At 35.2% G+C, this 19,730-nt stretch overlaps 2 protein-coding genes across 14 annotated transcripts in view; one reads left to right on the top strand and one right to left on the bottom strand.

Annotated features, from left to right (window-relative positions):
- The window catches only part of DOCK7 (dedicator of cytokinesis 7), a 236,897-nt gene that overhangs the window by 94,562 nt on the left and 122,605 nt on the right, over positions 1–19,730 (top strand). The window lies entirely within an intron of this gene.
- On the bottom strand, positions 610–9,740 carry ANGPTL3 (angiopoietin like 3). Of its 4 annotated transcripts, none has more exons than XM_086717162.1 (7): positions 9,184–9,738; positions 8,391–8,501; positions 5,658–5,772; positions 4,058–4,213; positions 3,590–3,685; positions 1,300–1,566; positions 610–888 (listed from the first exon to the last, which is right to left on the bottom strand). In XM_086717162.1, the coding sequence occupies exons 1-7, from the start codon at positions 9,676–9,678 to the stop codon at positions 704–706; spliced, it is 1,425 nt and encodes a 474-aa protein (XP_086573288.1). In that variant the 5' UTR covers positions 9,679–9,738; the 3' UTR covers positions 610–703. The 4 variants fall into 4 exon arrangements, with proteins under 4 accessions (XP_086573288.1, XP_025790622.1, XP_086573289.1 ...); XM_025934837.2 differs by having other exon boundaries at positions 4,100–4,213; positions 9,184–9,736; XM_086717163.1 differs by lacking the exon at positions 1,300–1,566 and having other exon boundaries at positions 9,184–9,740.

Raw genomic sequence — 19,730 nt, 5'->3', positions numbered from 1 at the left:
TAATTTTTAAATTAATAATATTACAGAATCTAGGAACTATACAATTATCAGTCTTTTATGTTTATTCAAGTTCAGAATTTTGGCAAGAAAATTTTTTTAACTGAGGAAGTTGTAAAATTAGCTTACATGATGACTTTTTTTTTTTTTAATTTTTTTTTTTCAACGTTTTTATTTATTTTTGGGACAGAGAGAGACAGAGCACGAACGGGGGAGGGGCAGAGAGAGAGGGAGACACAGAATCGGAAACAGGCTCCAGGCTCCGAGCCATCAGCCCAGAGCCTGATGTGGGGCTCGAACTCACGGACCGCGAGATCGTGACCTGGCTGAAGTCGGACGCTTAACCGACTGCGCCACCCAGGCGCCCCAACATGATGACTTTTAAAATAAAAGTCCTTGTAAGTTTTTATTTTAAAAAAATTACTTAAAATTCACCCATTGGTTAAAATTTGGATTGTGACTATATAAAACTGATACTCATATCACAAAATATATGTATAAATGATATAAGAATTTTGATTGGGAAAGATAAATGGTGTTCTTTGAGGTGATTTGATGGTATGTTTACTTTCAAGTTGATAGTGGCTTTAAAATCAAGAGTCTATTTCTGAATCCTTGTGTTAGGGATTTAATATCAGATTATTAAACCACAGTAATTTCAGATGAATTTAATGTTTGATTTGTTGGCTCTTTAATTTGTCTCAGTTCATTCAGAGCTTTCTGAATCTGTTGGATGGATCAACATTTTAGTTGATTTGATAGAGTACAACCTTCCATTTTGAGACTTCCAATATATTCCTCTTCTCCTCTCTGGCTTAGTTTTTGCTCTTGGCTTGTTATATTTACCATTCAGGTTGTTTTCCCCACATACATCGTGACACCACCAGCCTCCTAAAGAAGATAGATATGGAATTTAATGAATACAAACTCTAGGTACTGTTAATGCATTTCCCTATGAGTACATCTTCATTTCTTACAATATGACAGTATTGTATGCCTTATGCATGTATCCCAATTTTAAATAATCTGTGTAATTCTCATGTATGCCACCCAAAATAAAATATCTTAGGCTATTTATAAAACATTATTATAAAATAAATTCTTATAAAATAAAATACCTAGGTAAAATACCTAGTTGAACCATAATCCAGTTAATACTTATGTTAAGACATTTTTACCTATAGTCAAAATGTTTATTTGGGATTCAGTTTTTAAAGAGTTGACATTGTAGATATTAGCTAATACTTTGGAAAGACATTCTGTAGATACGAAAATGAATTATTGATGTTAGGAAAAAGATACCTGAATAACTTTCTGGACAGTTGACATGTCCTTTTGCTTTATGATCCCAAGTAGAAAATGCCAAATCTTTGTGTTCCGGGAGTGCGTTGGGGACATTGCCAGTAATCTCAACTAGGTGTAGTGTATAGTTGGTTTCATGATCTCCCAAGTGAAAGGAATATTCGATATAATGCTTGTTGTCTTTCCAGTCTTCTAGTTCAATTCGTAAAACGTAATTAGATTGCTTTACTATGGAATATATCTTCTCTAGACCCAACCAAAATTCTCCTGAAAAGAAAGTGAAAATCTGTGGGTTGTTACTTGCAGATTAGGCACAAACAGTTTTTGTGGGTTTTTTTTTTTTTTAGTGTTTTTTATTGGTGCAAATCAATGAATTGTTTTAGCCTTGAATCCCTTGGTTATTTTAGAGTCTCTTAAAATATTTCTTTTTAAAACAATTTTATTGAATATAGTGAAATGTACAAAAAATATAAAAAATATTAATAGGCCTGCCTAAAGTTTGATTAGCCTTTCTAAAATGAATATTGTGAGATGTATTTCTTGGATGAAATATATTAGGCAATTGTAGATATTTTAGATTTGGTCATTGGTAAAATATTATCTCATTTCTGGGTCCTTATGTGTACTGGCTTTGCTATCAAGAATTTATTAATACCCATATACTATCAGAAGTTTTGTTAAGGATTTCTACTATTATATCCAGTATTACTTGGATAGTAGTGTCATTTTCTTCAAATATAGTCTTGGCCTTTGATATTTGCTTGATATATGTTTTCTTTGTAGAAAAATAAGGGAATAGAATTTTACAGACATTTTAAGTTAAAAAATTCTTAATAACTTCTCTATAATTTTAAAAATTATTTTTCTTTGAAATTAAAAGCATAACAAATATAGACACTTTTGAATTATCACAGTCTTCTGTTAAAGTATTTAAGGAAAAAAGACAAACTGTTTTATTGCTATTGAATTAGAAGACAATTTTAAGGATTACAAGTACAAATGGCTTACTTTCTTATAGAAGTAAATGAATACTCTGGACTTAACAGTCAGCCTTTTATTTTGGGGTTACAAATAATCATTCTTAGAAGATTAGTTAGGGATTTAACTAGTAGTATGAATACAAAATTTCTTAAATGGTCAAATAGTACTGAATGTTAAGTCAAAATTTGATATCATAATGGATGTTTTCCACTTTATATATGAGTGCTTACATTTGTGAATTTTTATAATGTGCCTTTTTGGGTTTAAAATCATTTTTGTTATGCTTATTTTATTTTATTATATTTTGTGATAAAAATATAGTAATTTGTATTAACTAATTTCCTTTAAATCACACATTCTATAGTATACATTTATAATATTTAAACAATTAAGATTTATTTTTTTTTTTTTTATTTTATTTTTTTTTTTTAATTTTTTTTCAACGTTTATTTTATTTTTGGGACAGAGAGAGACAGAGCATGAATGGGGGAGGGGCAGAGAGAGAGGGAGACACAGAATTTGAAACAGGCTCCAGGCTCCGAGCCACCAGCCCAGAGCCCGACGCGGGGCTCGAACCCACGGACCGCGAGATCGTGACCTGGCCGAAGCCGGACGCCCAACCGACTGCGCCACCCAGGCGCCCCTAAACAATTAAGATTTAAACATTTAGTACTGTATATCTGACAGTTTCCTTGTTCCTTTCACCTTCCAAATAATTAATATCTAAAATGTTAAAAAAAGAAAGTAGAGTGACCTGTGATAAGGATGGTTTTCTTCAGAGCTCATTCAAATATAGCATTTACCACTTATCAGAGCACATAGCACTTCATCATAATTGTCTTTAATAATTATAGTTATGATAATTAGAAGCCATCCAATTAAATTGAGATACATATACTTAAGAGCAGACATGAAATTATGGTAAGCATAATTCAAACAGTCGCTTGTAATAAGTATAGATTACTGACAGATATGTAATTATGTGTTCTATGAAGTTCTGTGAAGGCTGGGACTATCCCTCATTCGTTGTTGCGTTCCTAATGCCCAATCCATAATAGCTTCTCAGTAAATATATTTTTTAAGTGTTTTTATTTATTTTTGAGAGAGAGAGAGTATGAGCAGGAGAGGGGCAGAAAGATAAAGGGGGGTAGAGAATCCAAAGCGGGCTCTGCGCTGACAGCAAGACCAATGCGGGGCTTGCACTGATGAACCATGAGATTATGACCTGAGCCGAAGTCAGATGCTCAGCTGACTGAGCTACCCAGGCACCCCAATAGATTTTACAAATGAATGAATGAAGTCACCTTACCGTCAAGCCTCCCAAAACCATATCTGTAGTTTTCCCAAGTTTCATTGAAGTTTTGTGATCCATCTATTCGGTGTTGAATCACTGTCCATGAACTACCTGAATATAATGAACGTAATTGTGTACTTTAGTAGATTGATGCTGACAGATGCAACAAAATACTGTTTTCTTGTTTTGGTTTTAATTGGTAGCACTGTAATATAGTTATTAATGTTGCTATGGTGGTACCATTATTATGGTACCAAGAAGTTAAGTAAAGGGCAAATAATGAATTTGTCTTAATAAACTTATTAACAATAGTATTTCAGATTACTTTATGGAAAATAATTGAACAAGTGCATGAGTGAATATGAAACTAAACAAAGCAAATGTAAGTACTAGAGCTATATAACTACTCATGTTGCTTATGTTTCATTTTATATTCACAACAAAGATGACAGGATTGAGTTTTACGAATAGGCAGTGAGTAACCTGAGCTAATTATAGTCCATTTTCTCTTCAGGCTGGTTTTACCTGATTTAACATCACAGTAGACATTAAAAGCTTGAGAGTTGCTGGGTCTAATGGAGTAGATGCCACTTGTATGTTCACCTCTGTTATAAATGGTGGTACAATTAGCAGGAATGTCTAGAATCAAGAAGGTTTATTACATAAGATACAGTAATAGGAATGGTATCTTTAGAGCTTGGGCTTTTACTTGACATTTTATGGAATTGTGGTGAATGTAGCCCTTAGCCTTTTTTAGTAATGTATTACCAAGAAAGTACTTTATGCTAAAGCGGATTTATTAGACGGCATGTTATACAAATACTATTAAAATAGTTACTATCAAACTGATTTTTAAAAAAATTTTTTCTTAATGTTTATTTTTGAGAGAGAGAACACAAGCCAGAGAGGGACAGAGAGAGAGGGAGACACAGAATCTGAAGCAGGCTCCAGTCTCCAAGCTGTCAGCATAGAGCCCCATGCAGGGCTCAAACTCATGAACTGTGAGATCTTGATCTCAGCTGAAGTCAGACCCTTAACCGAGTGAGCCACCCAGGTGCCCCTCAAACTGATTTCTTTTTAAGAAAAGTGACAAAATGAGAATTTTAGACACATATTTTGTTAGATAAAGGAAGGATATAAATTTATTTTATATCCTTTTTTGAGAGTGACAGAGCGTGAGCGGGGAAGGGACAGACAGAGAGGGAGACACAGAATCCTAGCAGGCTTGAGGCTCTGAGCTGTCAGCACAGAGCCCGATGCGGGGCTCAAACTCAGGAGCAATAAAATCATGACTTGAGAGGAAGTCAGATGCTTAACCAACTGAGCCACCCAGGCTCCCCAGGAAGGATATAAATATAATACTACATAACACATTATTACAGTGTTTGGCGTATAGCACATAGTCAACAGGTGGAAAGAGTGAATATACATGAAGGAAACTTACAGAGAGACCTTTTGTGTATGTGTATGAATTACATAAAAGTAAGTGTATTTTGAAAGTATTATTATTTTGTTAAAGTATCGTCAGGAATGGAGACTTTGTTCTCCTGTCTTTGTGTTTTTCTTATGAAAATTTTGAAGGAATCAGGAAGGTAGAAACATTAGAGAGAACTTCATAGTCTTTCCACCTGTATTCAGGAATTGTTAACCTTTTGCCATTTTTGCTTTATAAACATACATATATACAAACATGTATTTTGCTGTACTATTTGAAATTTGCAAACGTCATGACCCTTAGCCACTTAAATATTTCGACATGTATCTCTTAAACATGAAATTATTTTATTGCATGACTATAATACTATTATTACATCTAAGAAATTTTAAAATAATGTCATATTATCTAATATCAAGTCTACAACTATATTTTCCTGATTGTCTTAAAAATGTGTTTTATAGGGTTAAAAGAGCTGCCAGGATCCAATTAAGGTTGACACATTATATTTGGTAGATTTGTCTCTTTACTCTCCTTTAGTTTAGAACAGGTCCCAAGAATAGCAATTATTTTTTATGGGAATGTCTAAGATAGGAAAAGAATTTGATGATAATACCTTCAAGAAGGAAACCCAACAAATTAACTTACCATCATGTTTTACAATTTTTGTTTCATTCAAGTGAAGAAAAGGGGTAGTTCTTGGTGCCCTTGGTTTAGAAGAAAGAGAATTTTCTGTGGATTCTTGAACACCAGTTCTTCTTAGCTGATGGAAGAATATAAAAATGGTATGGAATATACAGTTAGGGGAATCTGAGGGAGGATATTAAGATTACAATTTATATACATCTTTAAGTTCATAGTATGTTATTGCTCTTGATGTTAAGAGGGATAAACAATGCTGTACAGATTATATAGATGACTTGTTCTCAAAATATGTAATCAGGCACATTGTTTAATGGGTTTAAAAAACTAGGGAGAGCAAAGCACAAACCAGAAATTAGTCAAAAAACAGCAAGACCAAAGGTAGAGACTTTGCTTAGCATATTTTAACATGTTCTGTTTATTTATATGAATAGAATATATATGCTATTCAGTAGTAGGCAGATTTTAAGCTTTAATAATTCTCAGTTGTAGGCCTTATTGATTGATTCTCAGACCTGCCTAAAGACTTAGCACATAATTTGAATAAGGCTTCTTCTATCCTTCCTCCCTCCCTCCCTCCCTCCCTCCCTCCCTCCCTCCCTCCCTCCCTCCCTTCCTTCCTTCCTTCTTCTTTTTTCAAGTTTATTTATTTCTGAGGGGGGGGAGGGGCACAGAGAGAGAGGAGGCAGAGGATTGAAGTAGGCTCTGAGCTGACAGCAGAGAGCCGGATGCGGGGCTCGAACTCACGAACCGTGAGGTCATGTCCTGAGCCAAAGTCAGACACTTAACCGACTGAGCCACCCAGGAACCCTGAACAAGGCTGCTTTCTTAATAGTTTTTTTGGAATGTAAATATATCTGTAGAGGTGACAGATTGGTAGCTTTATTTGCTTACTTTCAATACATTCAATATTTCATTGTTAGTTTTAGCAATAACAGCTTACTTTTATGTAAAGTGTGCTGGGTTTGCATTTTATTGACTGAAAGCTTTTCTTATTGTTGGCCTGAGAAAACAGAATATGTAATATCTTATTAGTGTTTTTTGATATCAGCATTTTTTAGGACGTAATTCATAAGGATCTGTTGCAAAGTTCATTTGTTGGGTATTAACCTTTTTTTCCCTAAGTAACTGTGTGATGTTAAAGTCACTTAACATAGAGTTTTAGACCCTTATTTTAAATTTGAGGAAGTTGGATCAGATGATCTAAGGCTTCTTCCAACTCAGATATTCATTGTTTTGAATTCTTCATACATTTTATTATTAGGATGTATGTAATTTCATAATAGTGACATTTTGTTTCTGTGAGTAGGCTCATTTAACTGTTATAAAAGATATAAGAAAAAAGAAATAAGAAAAGTAATGTAATGAGGAAATTATGGAAATCAAAACTAGTTGTTGGCAACAAACCCTTTTGGATAGTTAGGAAAAATAATAAAATAACTTAGTAAATTATGTCTCATAATTAGCAAAAATAACCTGAAATTATGAGTTATAAAATTACTGAAACATATAATGATGTTTGTTTAGTGGAAATTGTTTTATAATTCTTGGCAACTATTTTTTTTTTACAAGTTTCTCCAAGTTTGTATTAGTTTTGGAACCCTCTTGAGTGCCTGTTCCATAGCATTACTAATTAATATTTTCGAACTGTGGTATTCCATATTGAAATGTGTAGGTTCTCACATAGCTTTATTCAAGACAGGTATCTCCCTCACCTAGCCAGCTGTTTACATTGTAGATTAATTATATTGTTGGGTATTCAACTTTAATCATCAGGCACACAGTTTCTAATACTATTAATAATAGCATGCTTTTGTTGACTTCTTTGTGTTAAATATGACATCAAATTTACTCAACATATTTATTGAGTTCCTACTATGTCTCATACAATATTCTATATTTTGGGGCATCAGCTATGAAAAAATGAAGAAAATCCCTGTTCTCATGGAGTTTACATTCTTGTGAGGGGACAGACAAATAACTAAAAAATATATATATATTGCATGAAATAGAGCTACATGTAAAGGAAAAAAGGAGAGTAATGAAGGAGGTAGCAGGTTTTTAAGTATGGGCTTAGGGATTATAATTTTTGATTAAGTGACTTGGGAAGGCTTCACTGAGAATTTTACATTTGAGAAAGACCTAAAGGAAATGAGAGTGGGCCATGCAGATACCAGGGAGAAGAGCATTCCAGATATGGGGAGCATGGGCAAAAGCCCTGAGACAGCAGCATGTTCGATGTGTTTGAGTAACGGGGAAGAGTACCCCAGTATGACTAGAATAGTGGAGATGAAGTCAGAGAGATGAGTCATTGGGGGTCTTGTGGCCACTGGAAGTGAGATGGGAAGCCACTGTGTGGTTTTAAACAAAGAGAGATGTGATCCAATTTTAACTTTTGATAGAATCATGTTAGTGGCTCTATTGGAGGTATACTTTACATAAATTAATTCTTTTTTTTTTTCTCACAACACTCCTATAAGATAGGTTCTTTATTTTCTTCATAGAATAAGTGAAGAAACTGAGAGACAGAGGAGTTAGGTCACACCAAAGTTTTAGAGCCCAGATTCAAACCGAGGTAGTTTATGAGCTTTAGAGTCTCCAATCTTAACGATCATGCCGATGTGATGGGTTTACTCACTATCCCAACTAGAAGTTTTAAAAATAAATTTAGGGCTTAATGTTCCCATAAACCTAGATTTTATGTAAAAAATTGGACAAGCCATTAAAATATTGACTTACCTGTTTTTCTATTTCTTTTATTTGACTATGCTGTTGATTTAATTGTCTGTATTGTTCCTCCACGGTCTGGAGAAGGTCTTTAATGCTGTTATCTTGCTGTTCTACAAAATTCTGGACATAGATTGTAGGGTGGTTAGAAGTTTATTTCTTCTTTCTTTTTTCTTTGCTTTTTTGTTAAGTGAGTCTTTTTTGTTTTTTGTAACTATTACAATCTAAATTTTTAAAACTAATAGTGGATTAGATAATTGAATATTGGCAACCATTTTCTCTTGTATGCTTCAAATCCTTTTGTTTTTACGATTTAAAATGTACTATCTCTAAAACCTGATTTCCTGAACTTTAAAGTAGTTCAGTTAAATGGAAAAAAAAACCCATAGTATTTTAATAGGAATTAATCTTTACCATTTACTTACTACTTTTATCCATTTTATTTATTTATTTATTTATTTATTTATTTATTTATTTATTTATTTATACTTTTATCCATTTTCAATATGGGAGGATAGTTTCAAATTATCTTCCTCTAACCTTTTACCTGCCTCTAGTAATTGGCAATATTGTAATAATTTAGTGTTCTAAAATTTTATTAATTGATTTATAATTTTCATCTGAAATAAGTGTAGAATCATAAACAACTTGAAATTATAACGGGAAATTTTATTTTCTAGAAGCTTTTTTTCCTTGAGAAAAGTATAGTATTTCAATGATTCAACAAAGTAGCATTTCTTAAAACATTTTTTAAAAAGATCCATATTGAAAACATAATCATGAACCCTCTTTGATTTCTACTTACTTTAAGTGAAGTTATTTCTGGGTGTTCCTGGATTTCAGGTTGATTTTTAGTTAAATTGGTTAATTGCTTCTCCAAATATTTCACTTTTTGTTGAAGCAGATTTTTTTCTTCTAGGAGGCTTTCAAGTTTTGAGGTGAGTTCAAGTGACATATTCTTTACTTCTTCATTCTTGACTTGTAGTTTGGATGTAGTTCTTCTAAGTTCCTTTTCTTCTTCTTTGATTTCATTGGTTTGCAGTGATAGGTCATAAAAAGACTGATCAAATATGTTGAGTTTTTGAAATATGTCATTAATTTGGCCCTTAGTCTTATGGACAAAGTCTTTAAGACCATGTCCTAACTGAAGGAGGCCATTGGCTAAAATTTTTACATCATCTAACATAGCAAATCTTGATTTTGGCTCTGGAGACATAGAATCATATGATGAATAGTCTTGGTCAATTTTGGAAGAAATAACTAGAGGAACAATAAAAAGAAAGAGCTTAATCGTGTGCATTTTTATCGTAATTATTCAACTAATTTTCTCCTGTAGGCAGACCTAGACTTCTAAACTCTATATATACCACTATTTGCCACACTGCAAACAGTAAGGTTGGCAGGTGAATATAGTTAATCATTAAGCTGTGTAAACTTGTACGAATGTAACCTTCTATATTGAGTTAGATCAGTGCTAAATGAAATCAAAGAAATGAGCAATTAACCTTCATTTTAAATTGTTACTGTATTTAATTCTGCAGTATTATAAACTTCAGTTTCAGGGTTGTGAGAGCTACCTTTTTTAAACGCTTATTTTAATTTACCATGATTTTTAAAAGAGATTTACAATTAAACTCTTTTGACTGGTAAATTAACATTAAGGTTGAGGAAGATTAGCGAATTAAGGATGTGTTTCCCAAATTGTATTTTAGTTATTTTGGAAACAGCAACCTATTCCCAGAAATGGTTTCTCTCTGAAGCTTTCCTTCACTGCTTCAGGTGGTATTAAGGGCTCTCAATGCAGCATTCCTGTGATACTCTGTATAAGCTAACATGATTATACATTCCTTATTATTTGTCACTGTAATTGTTAGTATGTCTTTTGCTTCAGAATATCTTTCCTAACCATTTTTTTATATTGTCATAAAAACTCATACATTAAAAGGCATTTCACTCCCTTTTTGTGTTATATAAAGCTGTGTCTATGTTCTAACTTCTTTTCCATGTGCCCACTGAAAGACCAATAGATTAGGTGATCTTGTACAGTCAAGCCAGAATTATATACTTCCAGTGTCAGAAACAATTTGCTTGTTGTAAGTTTTTCTGAACTTTGTGAGATTGGTAACAACTTTGGTAACATAAATTTAACAAAACCAACAAATTAATAGTGTGTTCAAAAACAAATGTTCTACTGTGCTTCTAACATAGTATTAAAAGGAAAAATATCAAATCCCTTGTTTAATTATTACTGATTAGCCTTCGTGAGTGCTCATTGAGAACTTTTTGAGAAGATAATAAATCCTTTAAAAATGCCTTATTTTGGATGCCTGGGTGGCTTGGTCAGTTAAACGTCCGACTCTTGATTGCAGTTCAGGTCTTGATCTCGGGGTTGTGAGTTCAAGCCCTGCATTGGGCTCTGTGCTGGGTGTGAAGCCAACTTAAAAAACAATGCATTATCTTGACAAATGAATATAGTAAAATAAGAGTGTGGGCTCTGGAATCAGACTGTCATCCATATCCAAGACCTAGCTCTAACTTTCTGGTCTTGGGCAAGTTATGCAACCTCCCCATACCTCAGTCTTCTCATCTGTAAATTGAGATAGTTATTGTACGTACTTAAATAGGGTTATGAGAATTAAAAGAAATGATAGGTGTAGAGCACTTAGAACAGTGTCTGGCAAATAGGAAGCACTCAAAGTGTTAGTTATTGTATCACATGAATGATCTTTGAACCAGTGTATGTGTGTGTAATCAGGCCTGAGAGAAATTTTTAAATAAAGTTAATAGCTTTTTTGTAAAGGAAAAAGTTTTAACATAATGTACTTACACGTTTAAATAGTAAATTGTCAAGCAAAACTTTACAACATGAACCATTTCCAAATTTCTATTCTTAGCAATGCCTCTTCCTGGTATAAAATAAAGACCATTTCCTTTGACGATTTAGGATTAAGGGCTTTTAGATTTAAGAGCTACAGTCAAGTAGTTTACCACAGTGGTTGAGAGTATGATTCTGGAGAGAAGCTGGCTGACTAGGAATCTGGCTCTGCCGTTCTTCAGCTCTGTGACTGTTGGTCAAATTACTTAGCTTTTCTGTACCTGTATTTTCTCAGCTGTCAAGTGAAGATAATACCTACTTACAGGGTTGTATAAAGATTAAGAATTAGGGGCGCCTGGGTGGCTCAGTCAGTTAAGCGTCTGACTTCAGCTCAGGTCACGATCTCGCGGTCCGCGAGTTCGAGCCCCGCGTCGGGCTCTGGGCTGATGGCTTGGAGCCTGGAGCCTGCTTCTGATTCTGTGTCTCCCTCTCTCTCTGCCCCTCCCCCGTTCATGCTGTGTCTCTCTCTGTCTCAAAAATAAATAAACGTTAAAAAAAAAATTGAAAAGAAAAATTAAAAAAAGATTAAGAATTAAAAATTTTATTTTTTTTCAACGTTTATTTATTTTTGGGACAGAGAGAGACAGAGCATGAACGGGGGAGGGGCAGAGAGAGAGGGAGACACAGAATCGGAAACAGGCTCCAGGCTCTGAGCCATCAGCCCAGAGCCTGACGCGGGGCTCGAACTCACGGACCGCGAGATCGTGACCTGGCTGAAGTCGGATGCTTAACCGACTGCGCCACCCAGGCGCCCCAAGAATTAAAAATTTTAAAGCACAGAACATTATCTGGTGTATAGTAAATAATCCTAATATTATATATTAGTTATTTTTGGTAATTAGAAATAATCAATGCATTTATGCCCATAGAGTAATGTTTTATTGGTGAATATTGTTTAATCTCATGTTAAGATGACATGAGTTGAAAAATTTTGCTAGAATCTATGTTCTCTGCATTTAGTCCCTTGGTAGGTACAAGGAATTACATCTTTTGTTGAGCCTTTGTATAGTTTAAGTGTCTAATACAGAACCATATACATTTTTTATTAAGTTTATTTATTTTGAGAGAGAACGAGAGAGAACACATGCAAATGGGGGAGAGTCAGAGAGACAGAGGGAGAGAGAAGCCCAAGGAGGCTTAGTACTCTCAGTGCAGAGCCTGACACGGGGCTCTAGCCCACGAACTGTGATATGACCAGAGCCAAAATCAAGAGTTGGACGCTCAATTGACGGAGCCACCCATGCGCCCCTAAATATTTCTATTTGTAAGAGAAATAAAGAATCCAAGTAAATAAAAATATGCAAATACTTCCGCTAATAAAGAAGAACAACAAAAAAAATTTCTTAGTCTTCATTTTCATCTTACCTTCACCACTGTTAAATGTTATGGAATTATGAAAGTGCATATAGAACTACTGAAGAAATTTGAATTTTTTCTTTCCTTTTTAAAGGAAAAAGTTAGTGTTGTGATCATTGGTCATGAAGGGCATATTTCGAAACTCCTCTTAACTAAACTGTCTACTTTTCTGGCTTAACACTATCGACCCTGATGTTTCATCCACCTTCTAGTTGGGAAATTGAGATGGGCCACCTTCTCATCTCTTTTGCACTATAAGCTGTTTATGGGCAAGATCTATATCGTTTTTTAATTTGTATCCCTTATAGTACTTTATTTAGTACAATGCCTTACATATTTGAGAAACAATATAAATATATGGGATGAAAAAGAGAATGATAAGGCCTTAAGATGGGAGTTTCCAAGCACAACATTTGCATATAGTAGATGCTCAACCATTTTTGACGTAGGAGGTACTTTTTAGAGAAAAGAATTCGAAAAAATTTTTGAGTTTGTCCCTTCTAGTACATGAAAGTAGCTGGACACTCTTACCGTAGGAAGGAATTTCCTTCCATTTTGGTTACTGTATTAGAATATTAACACGTTTTGCACAATTTATATAATTCCTTTACATGTAACACAGCTGATTAAAGGCAGTCATCACATATTCTTGGTTTATAGTATATCGTCCCTGGGTAGAAGTATCTGGAGGGGCGCCTGGGTGGCGCAGTCGGTTAAGCGTCCGACTTCAGCCAGGTCACGATCTCGCGGTCCGTGAGTTCGAGCCCCGCGTCAGGCTCTGGGCTGATGGCTCAGAGCCTGGAGCCTGTTTCCGATTCTGTGTCTCCCTCTCTCTCTGCCCCTCCCCCGTTCATGCTCTGTCTCTCTCTGTCCCAAAAATAAATAAACGTTGAAAAAAAAATTAAAGAAATATCTGGATAATTTTCTTTTCTTAGAGTAGTTTGACATATTATTGAATATACGTAAAGTAAATAACTTGCCTATTTATGAGCTGTGGAAGAGTGTCAGCATGGGAAGTGTAACGGAAATAGCAATTTTATAAGTGATTTTCCATTGGCCTTTTCATGCCTCTGGTCTGAGTACACATTTTACATCTACCTTTTCATCCACCTCCTGTCTGAGTACACATTGTCAAAGGCAGAATCTAATCTTTGCTTGAATTTGTGCCTATTTAAATAGAACCCTAATCAAATATAACCAGTAATGTTATGAAAGTTAAAATGATTTCTGCCAAGTAAGAAACTAAAAATCGGACTCTAATCTAAGGATTTCTAGTTTCTAAGAACTAATATACAAAACTTTAGCTACATGGCATTTTAGGACATTTAGAAGTCTTGTTTAAGCTTCAAGCAAAGCAAAGTCCTTTATCCTCCCCCGGTTGTGCAATCTTCCAGAGATGTGACTTCCAAATAAAACACAAGGCATTGGGATCTTCTGAATGTAATCCTTTTAATTTCTTCCTTTACAAAATGTGATCATTTGTTTTTGAATTAATGTTTGGTAGGAAGATTCTGAAAGTAATAGCTTGAGAAAAACACATGTATAAATAGAAATATTTATATTAGCCAAGGTGAAGAATACTGCCAGATTAATACATTGGCTTCCCTTTCCTCTCTTTGTCCAGAACAAGAACTATTCAATGGAAATACAGTATGAGTTATATACATAAAAGAAGTGAACAGAAACAAGTGAAATTCATTTTAATAGTGTATTTAATCCAGTATATCAAAAATTATTTCAATATGTGATCCATATAAAAACATTAATTAGATATTTTATATTCTTTTTTCTTTTTTTTAAAAATTTTTTTTTTTTCAACGTTTATTTATTTTTGGGATAGAGAGAGACAGAGCATGAACGGGGGAGGGGCAGAGAGAGAGGGAAACACAGAATCGGAAACAGGCTCCAGGCTCTGAGCCATCAGCCCAGAGCCTGACGCGGGGCTCGAACTCACGGACCGCGAGATCGTGACCTGGCTGAAGTCGGACGCTTAACCGACTGCGCCACCCAGGCGCCCCTATATTCTTTTTTCTTAATAAGTCTTCCAAATCTGGTATGTTTATGTACTTTGAGCATATTTCAGTTAGAATAGGCACACATCAAGTGCTTAGTAGTCTCGTTAGACTATTTTATTGGACGGTGCAGATCCAGAAGATGAGTGACCTTTGAAGAAATCATTTCATTTATCTTACTTTTTTTCTCCCATGTTCATTATTGATAAATGTTAAATTTTTATGCTGAAAGTACCTATTGTGGAAATCCAGGTATTTCTGAAACTTGTAAACAATAAAAATCCTGACTCTTCACTATTAACATTTTGGGCTCTGTCATACTAGATCCCTTAGATGAGTAGCTATATATAATTTTTTTTTTTTAACACAAATGGGATTGTGTTATATATAATCCATGCCATATATAGGGGTGCCTGGACGGCTCACTGGGTTAAGCTTCCGACTTCAGCTCAGGTCATGTTCTCACAGTTCTTGAGTTAAAGCCCTGTATTGGGATCTGCACTGACAGCTCAGAGCCCACTTTGGATCCTCTGTCAGTCTGTCTGTCTCTCTCTCTCTCTCTCTCTCTTCCCTCCCTTGCTCAATCTCTCTCTCTCCCGCGAAAATAAATATTAAAAAAAAAATTGGTTCAAGACCTTCATATTTTAAAATTTATTTTCCTGAGTGCCTGTAGATTGATGTATCCTTTTTAATGGTTGCATAATCATTTATTTATATGGATGTACCATAATTTAAGTCTTCCCCTATTAATGATCATTTAAGTTGTTTCCAGTTTTCTTTTTTTTTTTTTATTTATATATGAAATTTATTGTCAAATTGGTTTCCATACAACACCCAGTGCTCATCCCAAAAGGTGCCCTCCTCAGTACCCATCACCCACCCTCTCCTCCCTCCCACCCCCCATCAACCCTTAGTTTGTTCTCAGTTCTCAACAGTCTCTTATGCTTTGGCTCTCTCCCACTCTAACCTCTTTTTTTTTTTTTTTTTTTTTTTTGTTCCCCTCCCCCATGGGTTTCTCTTAAGTTTCTCAGGATCCACATAAGAGTGAAACCATATGGTATCTGTCTTTCTCTGTATGGCTTATTTCACTTAGCATCACACTCTCCAGTTCCATCCACGTTGCTACAAAAGGCCATATTTCATTTTTTCTCATTGCCACGTAGTACTCCATTGTGTATATAAACCACAATTTCTTTATCCATTCATCAGTTGATGGACATTTAGGCTCTTTCCATAATTTGGCTATTGTTGAGAGTGCTGCTATGAACATTGGGGTACAAGTGCCCCTATGCATCAGTACTCCTGTGTCCCTTGGATAAATTCCTAGCAGTGCTATTGCTGGGTCATAGGGTAGGTCTATTTTTAATTTTCTGAGGAACCTCCACACTGCTTTCCAGAGCGGCTGCACCAATTTGCATTCCCACCAACAGTGCAAGAGGGTTCCCGTTTCTCCACATCCTCTCCAGCATCTATAGTCTCCTGATTTGTTCATTTTGGCCACTCTGACTGGCGTGAGGTGATATCTGAGTGTGGTTTTGATTTGTATTTCCCTGATAAGGAGTGACGCTGAACATCTTTTCATGTGCCTGTTGGCCATCCGGATGTCTTCTTTAGAGAAGTGTCTATTCATGTTTTCTGCCCATTTCTTCACTGGGTTATTTGCTTTTCGGGTGTGGAGTTTGGTGAGCTCTTTATAGATTTTGGATACTAGCCCTTTGTCCGATATGTCATTTGCAAATATCTTTTCCCATTCCGTTGGTTGCCTTTTAGTTTTGTTGGTTGTTTCCTTTGCTGTGCAGAAGCTTTTTATCTTCATAAGGTCCCAGCAATTCACTTTTGCTTTTAATTCCCTTGCCTTGGGGGATGTGTCGAGTAAGGGATTGCTACGGCTGAGGTCAGAGAGGTCTTTTCCTGCTTTCTCCTCTAAGGTTTTGATGGTTTCCTGTCTCACATTCAGGTCCTTTATCCATTTTGAGTTTATTTTTGTGAATGGTGTGAGAAAGTGGTCTAGTTTCAACCTTCTGCATGTTGCTGTCCAGTTCTCCCAGCACCATTTGTTAAAGAGACTGTCTTTTTTCCATTGGATGTTCTTTCCTGCTTTGTCAAAGATGAGTTGGCCATATGTTTGTGGGTCTAGTTCTGGGGTTTCTATTCTATTCCATTGGTCTATGTGTCTGTTTTTGTGCCATGTTTCCAGTTTTCTAATTGCAAACAATACTCACAGAAATGTCTTCCCGTGTGTGTATAAATGTTTTTAAACAACAAGGTCGTGGTGTTGAATTTCACATTATGATTTCTCATGTCAGATGATCCTTCAAAAGAGTTGCGCCAATTTACATCTCTGCCAAGAGTAATGAGAGTTGCTCTTTTCCCATGAATTTTTATCAATGCTTTGAATGAGAAAAACAAAAGATATCAGTAAATCTAATAGGTAAAAAACATCTGGTGTGTTTTGCTGGCCATCTATTTTGCTCTTTTTGTGAATTACCTGAGTATTATATAAGTCCCCTCTCCCCATGTTCCTACCCCCCTTTTTTGTTTGTCTCTTTCTGACTAATTGTAGGAATTATTTACATATTTTGGATAGTCCTTATCTTATGTGTAGTGAATAGTGTTTTTCCAGTTTGTCATTTGTCTTCCACCTATGGGTATTGATACCACCTTTTCTGCAAAGGCTTTAAAATTTGTCTTTTATGTTTGTGGCTCATGCTCAGAAATGCCTTCTCACCTATAAAATGTGGTCTCTTTAAAGCTTTTCTAGTACTTGTTGGCTTTATTTTTATTATTTAAACCTTTGATTATTCTAGAATTTATTTTGAGGAGGAGTGAAATATGAATTCATCTTTTTTCCCTAAATGGCTAGGTGCTATCTCCACACTTTTCATTAGTCTGCCTTCTCACTGCTGATTTGAAATTCTTCTGAAGAAGTATTATAAGTGCAAGGTAAAGACTTACTAGTTATATGTGGGAATTTATTAGTGGAATTAATAGTCAAATGGAAAAGAATCTGGATTCAGTTGTATGCTTTTTATCTTTGGAAACAAGTTCAATTTAAAACTGTTTGTCTTTTATTGGAAATCAAACATAGCTTATAGGTTATGTTTAAGTAATTTCCATTTAATCTGGAATCCAAACTCCCTGAAGTATTAAGTAACTAAATATTTATGTGCATTCTGTATCATTCATTCATTCATTCATTCATTCATTCAACATGAGGCACTGTTTTAGGCACTGGGAATATAGCAGTTAACCAGATAGATACAGTTCTTGCCCTCATGGAGTTTGGACTCTATTAAAGGAGATATATAAACAAGAAATAATACATAAATGTATAAGATATTTTAGGATTGTTTTAAGCAGATTGTTTAAGAGTTATAAATAGAATAACAAAGTGATGTGATGGCAGGGGAGGGTAAAGGTGAGGTTTTCTGAGACTTTAATGGGAAAAGGCCAATCATGTCCATGTCCACAAAGCTAAAACAGTAGTAATGATAATGTAGAGATTCTGAGGGGTGGGGGGAAGCGTAGTGTGTTTTGCTTTTCTGTGTGTTCTGCTTGTTTATCCTACTTACAAATTTTTCATTGAAACTTGTTGGCAGATTCTTTAGTCTCAGGTCCTCTTGTGGGCTTCAGTGATATTCTATGTTCATAGCACTTACACTACATTATAATTATTTGCTTGTCCGATTCTCCCTTTAGACTGTAGTTCTGTGAAGTCAGTAACTTTGTCTTTTATCTCTATATTCTTTTTTTTTTTTTTTTTAACGTTTATTTATTATTTTTGGGACAGAGAGAGACAGAGCATGAACGGGGGAGGGGCAGAGAGAGAGGGAGACACAGAATCAGAAACAGGCTCCAGGCTCTGAGCCATCAGCCCAGAGCCCGACGCGGGGCTCGAACTCACGGCCCGCGAGATGGTGACCTGGCTGAAGTCGGACGCTTAACCGACTGCGCCACCCAGGCGCCCCTATCTCTATATTCTTAGTATCTGGCACACTGCATACTCAGCAAATGTTTGCTACAATGAGGAATTACAAGCATAATTAAGGGCAATCTGTTATGTGCTTTGGATCCTGTTCTCTCCTATCATTTCAGGAATCTTTACTTTTTTGTTCTAATGTATGCAGACTCTGTCTCACCTGGATTCTTCTCATTAGTATTTAATCAAACTCAAACCTTTCCAATCTTTTTTAATTAAAAAAATTTTTTAATATTAAATATAATTTATTGACAAATTGGTTTCCATACAACACCCAGTGCTCATGCCAACAGGTGCCCTCCTCAATGCCCATCATCCACTTTCCCCTCCCCACCACCCCCCATCAGCCCTCAGTTTATTCTCAGTATTTAAGAGTCTCTTATGGTTTGCCTCCTTCCTTCTCTGTAACTTTTTTCCCCCGCTTCTCCTCCCCCATGGTCTTCTGTTAAGTTTTTCAGGATCCACATAAGAGTGAAAACATATGGTATCTGTCTTTCTCTGCCTGACTTATTTCACTTAGCATAACACTCTCCAGTTCTATCCACGTTGCTACAAATGGCCAGATTTAATTCTTTTTCATTGCCAAATAGTATTCCATTGTATATATAAACCACATCTTCTTTATCCATTCGTCAGTTGATTAACATTTAGGCTCTTTCCATAATTTGGCTGTTGTTAAAAGTGCTGCTGTAAACATTGGGCCCTCTCTCTTTTCTGAGAAGCCTGGCCATGGGTTTATCAATTTTGTTTATTTTTTCGGAAAACCAACTCTTGGTTTCATTGCTCTGGTCTACTGTTTTTCTGGATTCTATATTGTTATTTTTGCTCTTATCTTTATTATTTCTCTTCTTCTGCTGGGTTTGGGGTGTCTTTGCTGTTCTGCTTCTAGTTCCTTTAGGTGTGCTATTAGATTTTGTATTTGGGATTTTTCTTGTTTCTTGAGATAGGCCTGGATTGCAATGTATTTTTCTCTCAGGACTGCCTTCACTGCATCCCAAAACATTTGGATTGTTGTATTTTCATTTTCATTTGTTTCCATATATTTTTTAATTTCTTCTCTAATTGCCTGGTTGACCCATTCATTCTTTAGTAGGATGTTCTTTAATCTCCATGCTTTTGGATATTTTCCA

The sequence above is a fragment of the Puma concolor genome, chromosome C1, assembly GCF_028749965.1.
Source record: "Puma concolor isolate L17-30 chromosome C1, mPumCon1.1.hap2, whole genome shotgun sequence".
Lineage (NCBI taxonomy): Eukaryota > Metazoa > Chordata > Mammalia > Carnivora > Felidae > Puma > Puma concolor.
This window is presented reverse-complemented; position numbering and strand designations above follow the sequence as displayed.

What these genes read in the sequence shown, in the direction of transcription:
- ANGPTL3 (XM_086717162.1), bottom strand. Translation starts at nt 9,678, where the DNA reads ATGCACACGATTAAGCTCTTTCTTTTTATTGTTCCTCTAGTTATTTCT. An exon ending in TAAAAGAAATAGAAAAACAG is followed by an intron (nt 5,773 to 8,390) that starts GTAAGTCAATAT and finishes TTCTTCCATCAG; the next exon opens with CTAAGAAGAACTGGTGTTCA. An exon ending in TGGTTTTGGGAGGCTTGACG is followed by an intron (nt 1,567 to 3,589) that starts GTAAGGTGACTT and finishes CTTTCTTTTCAG; the next exon opens with GAGAATTTTGGTTGGGTCTA.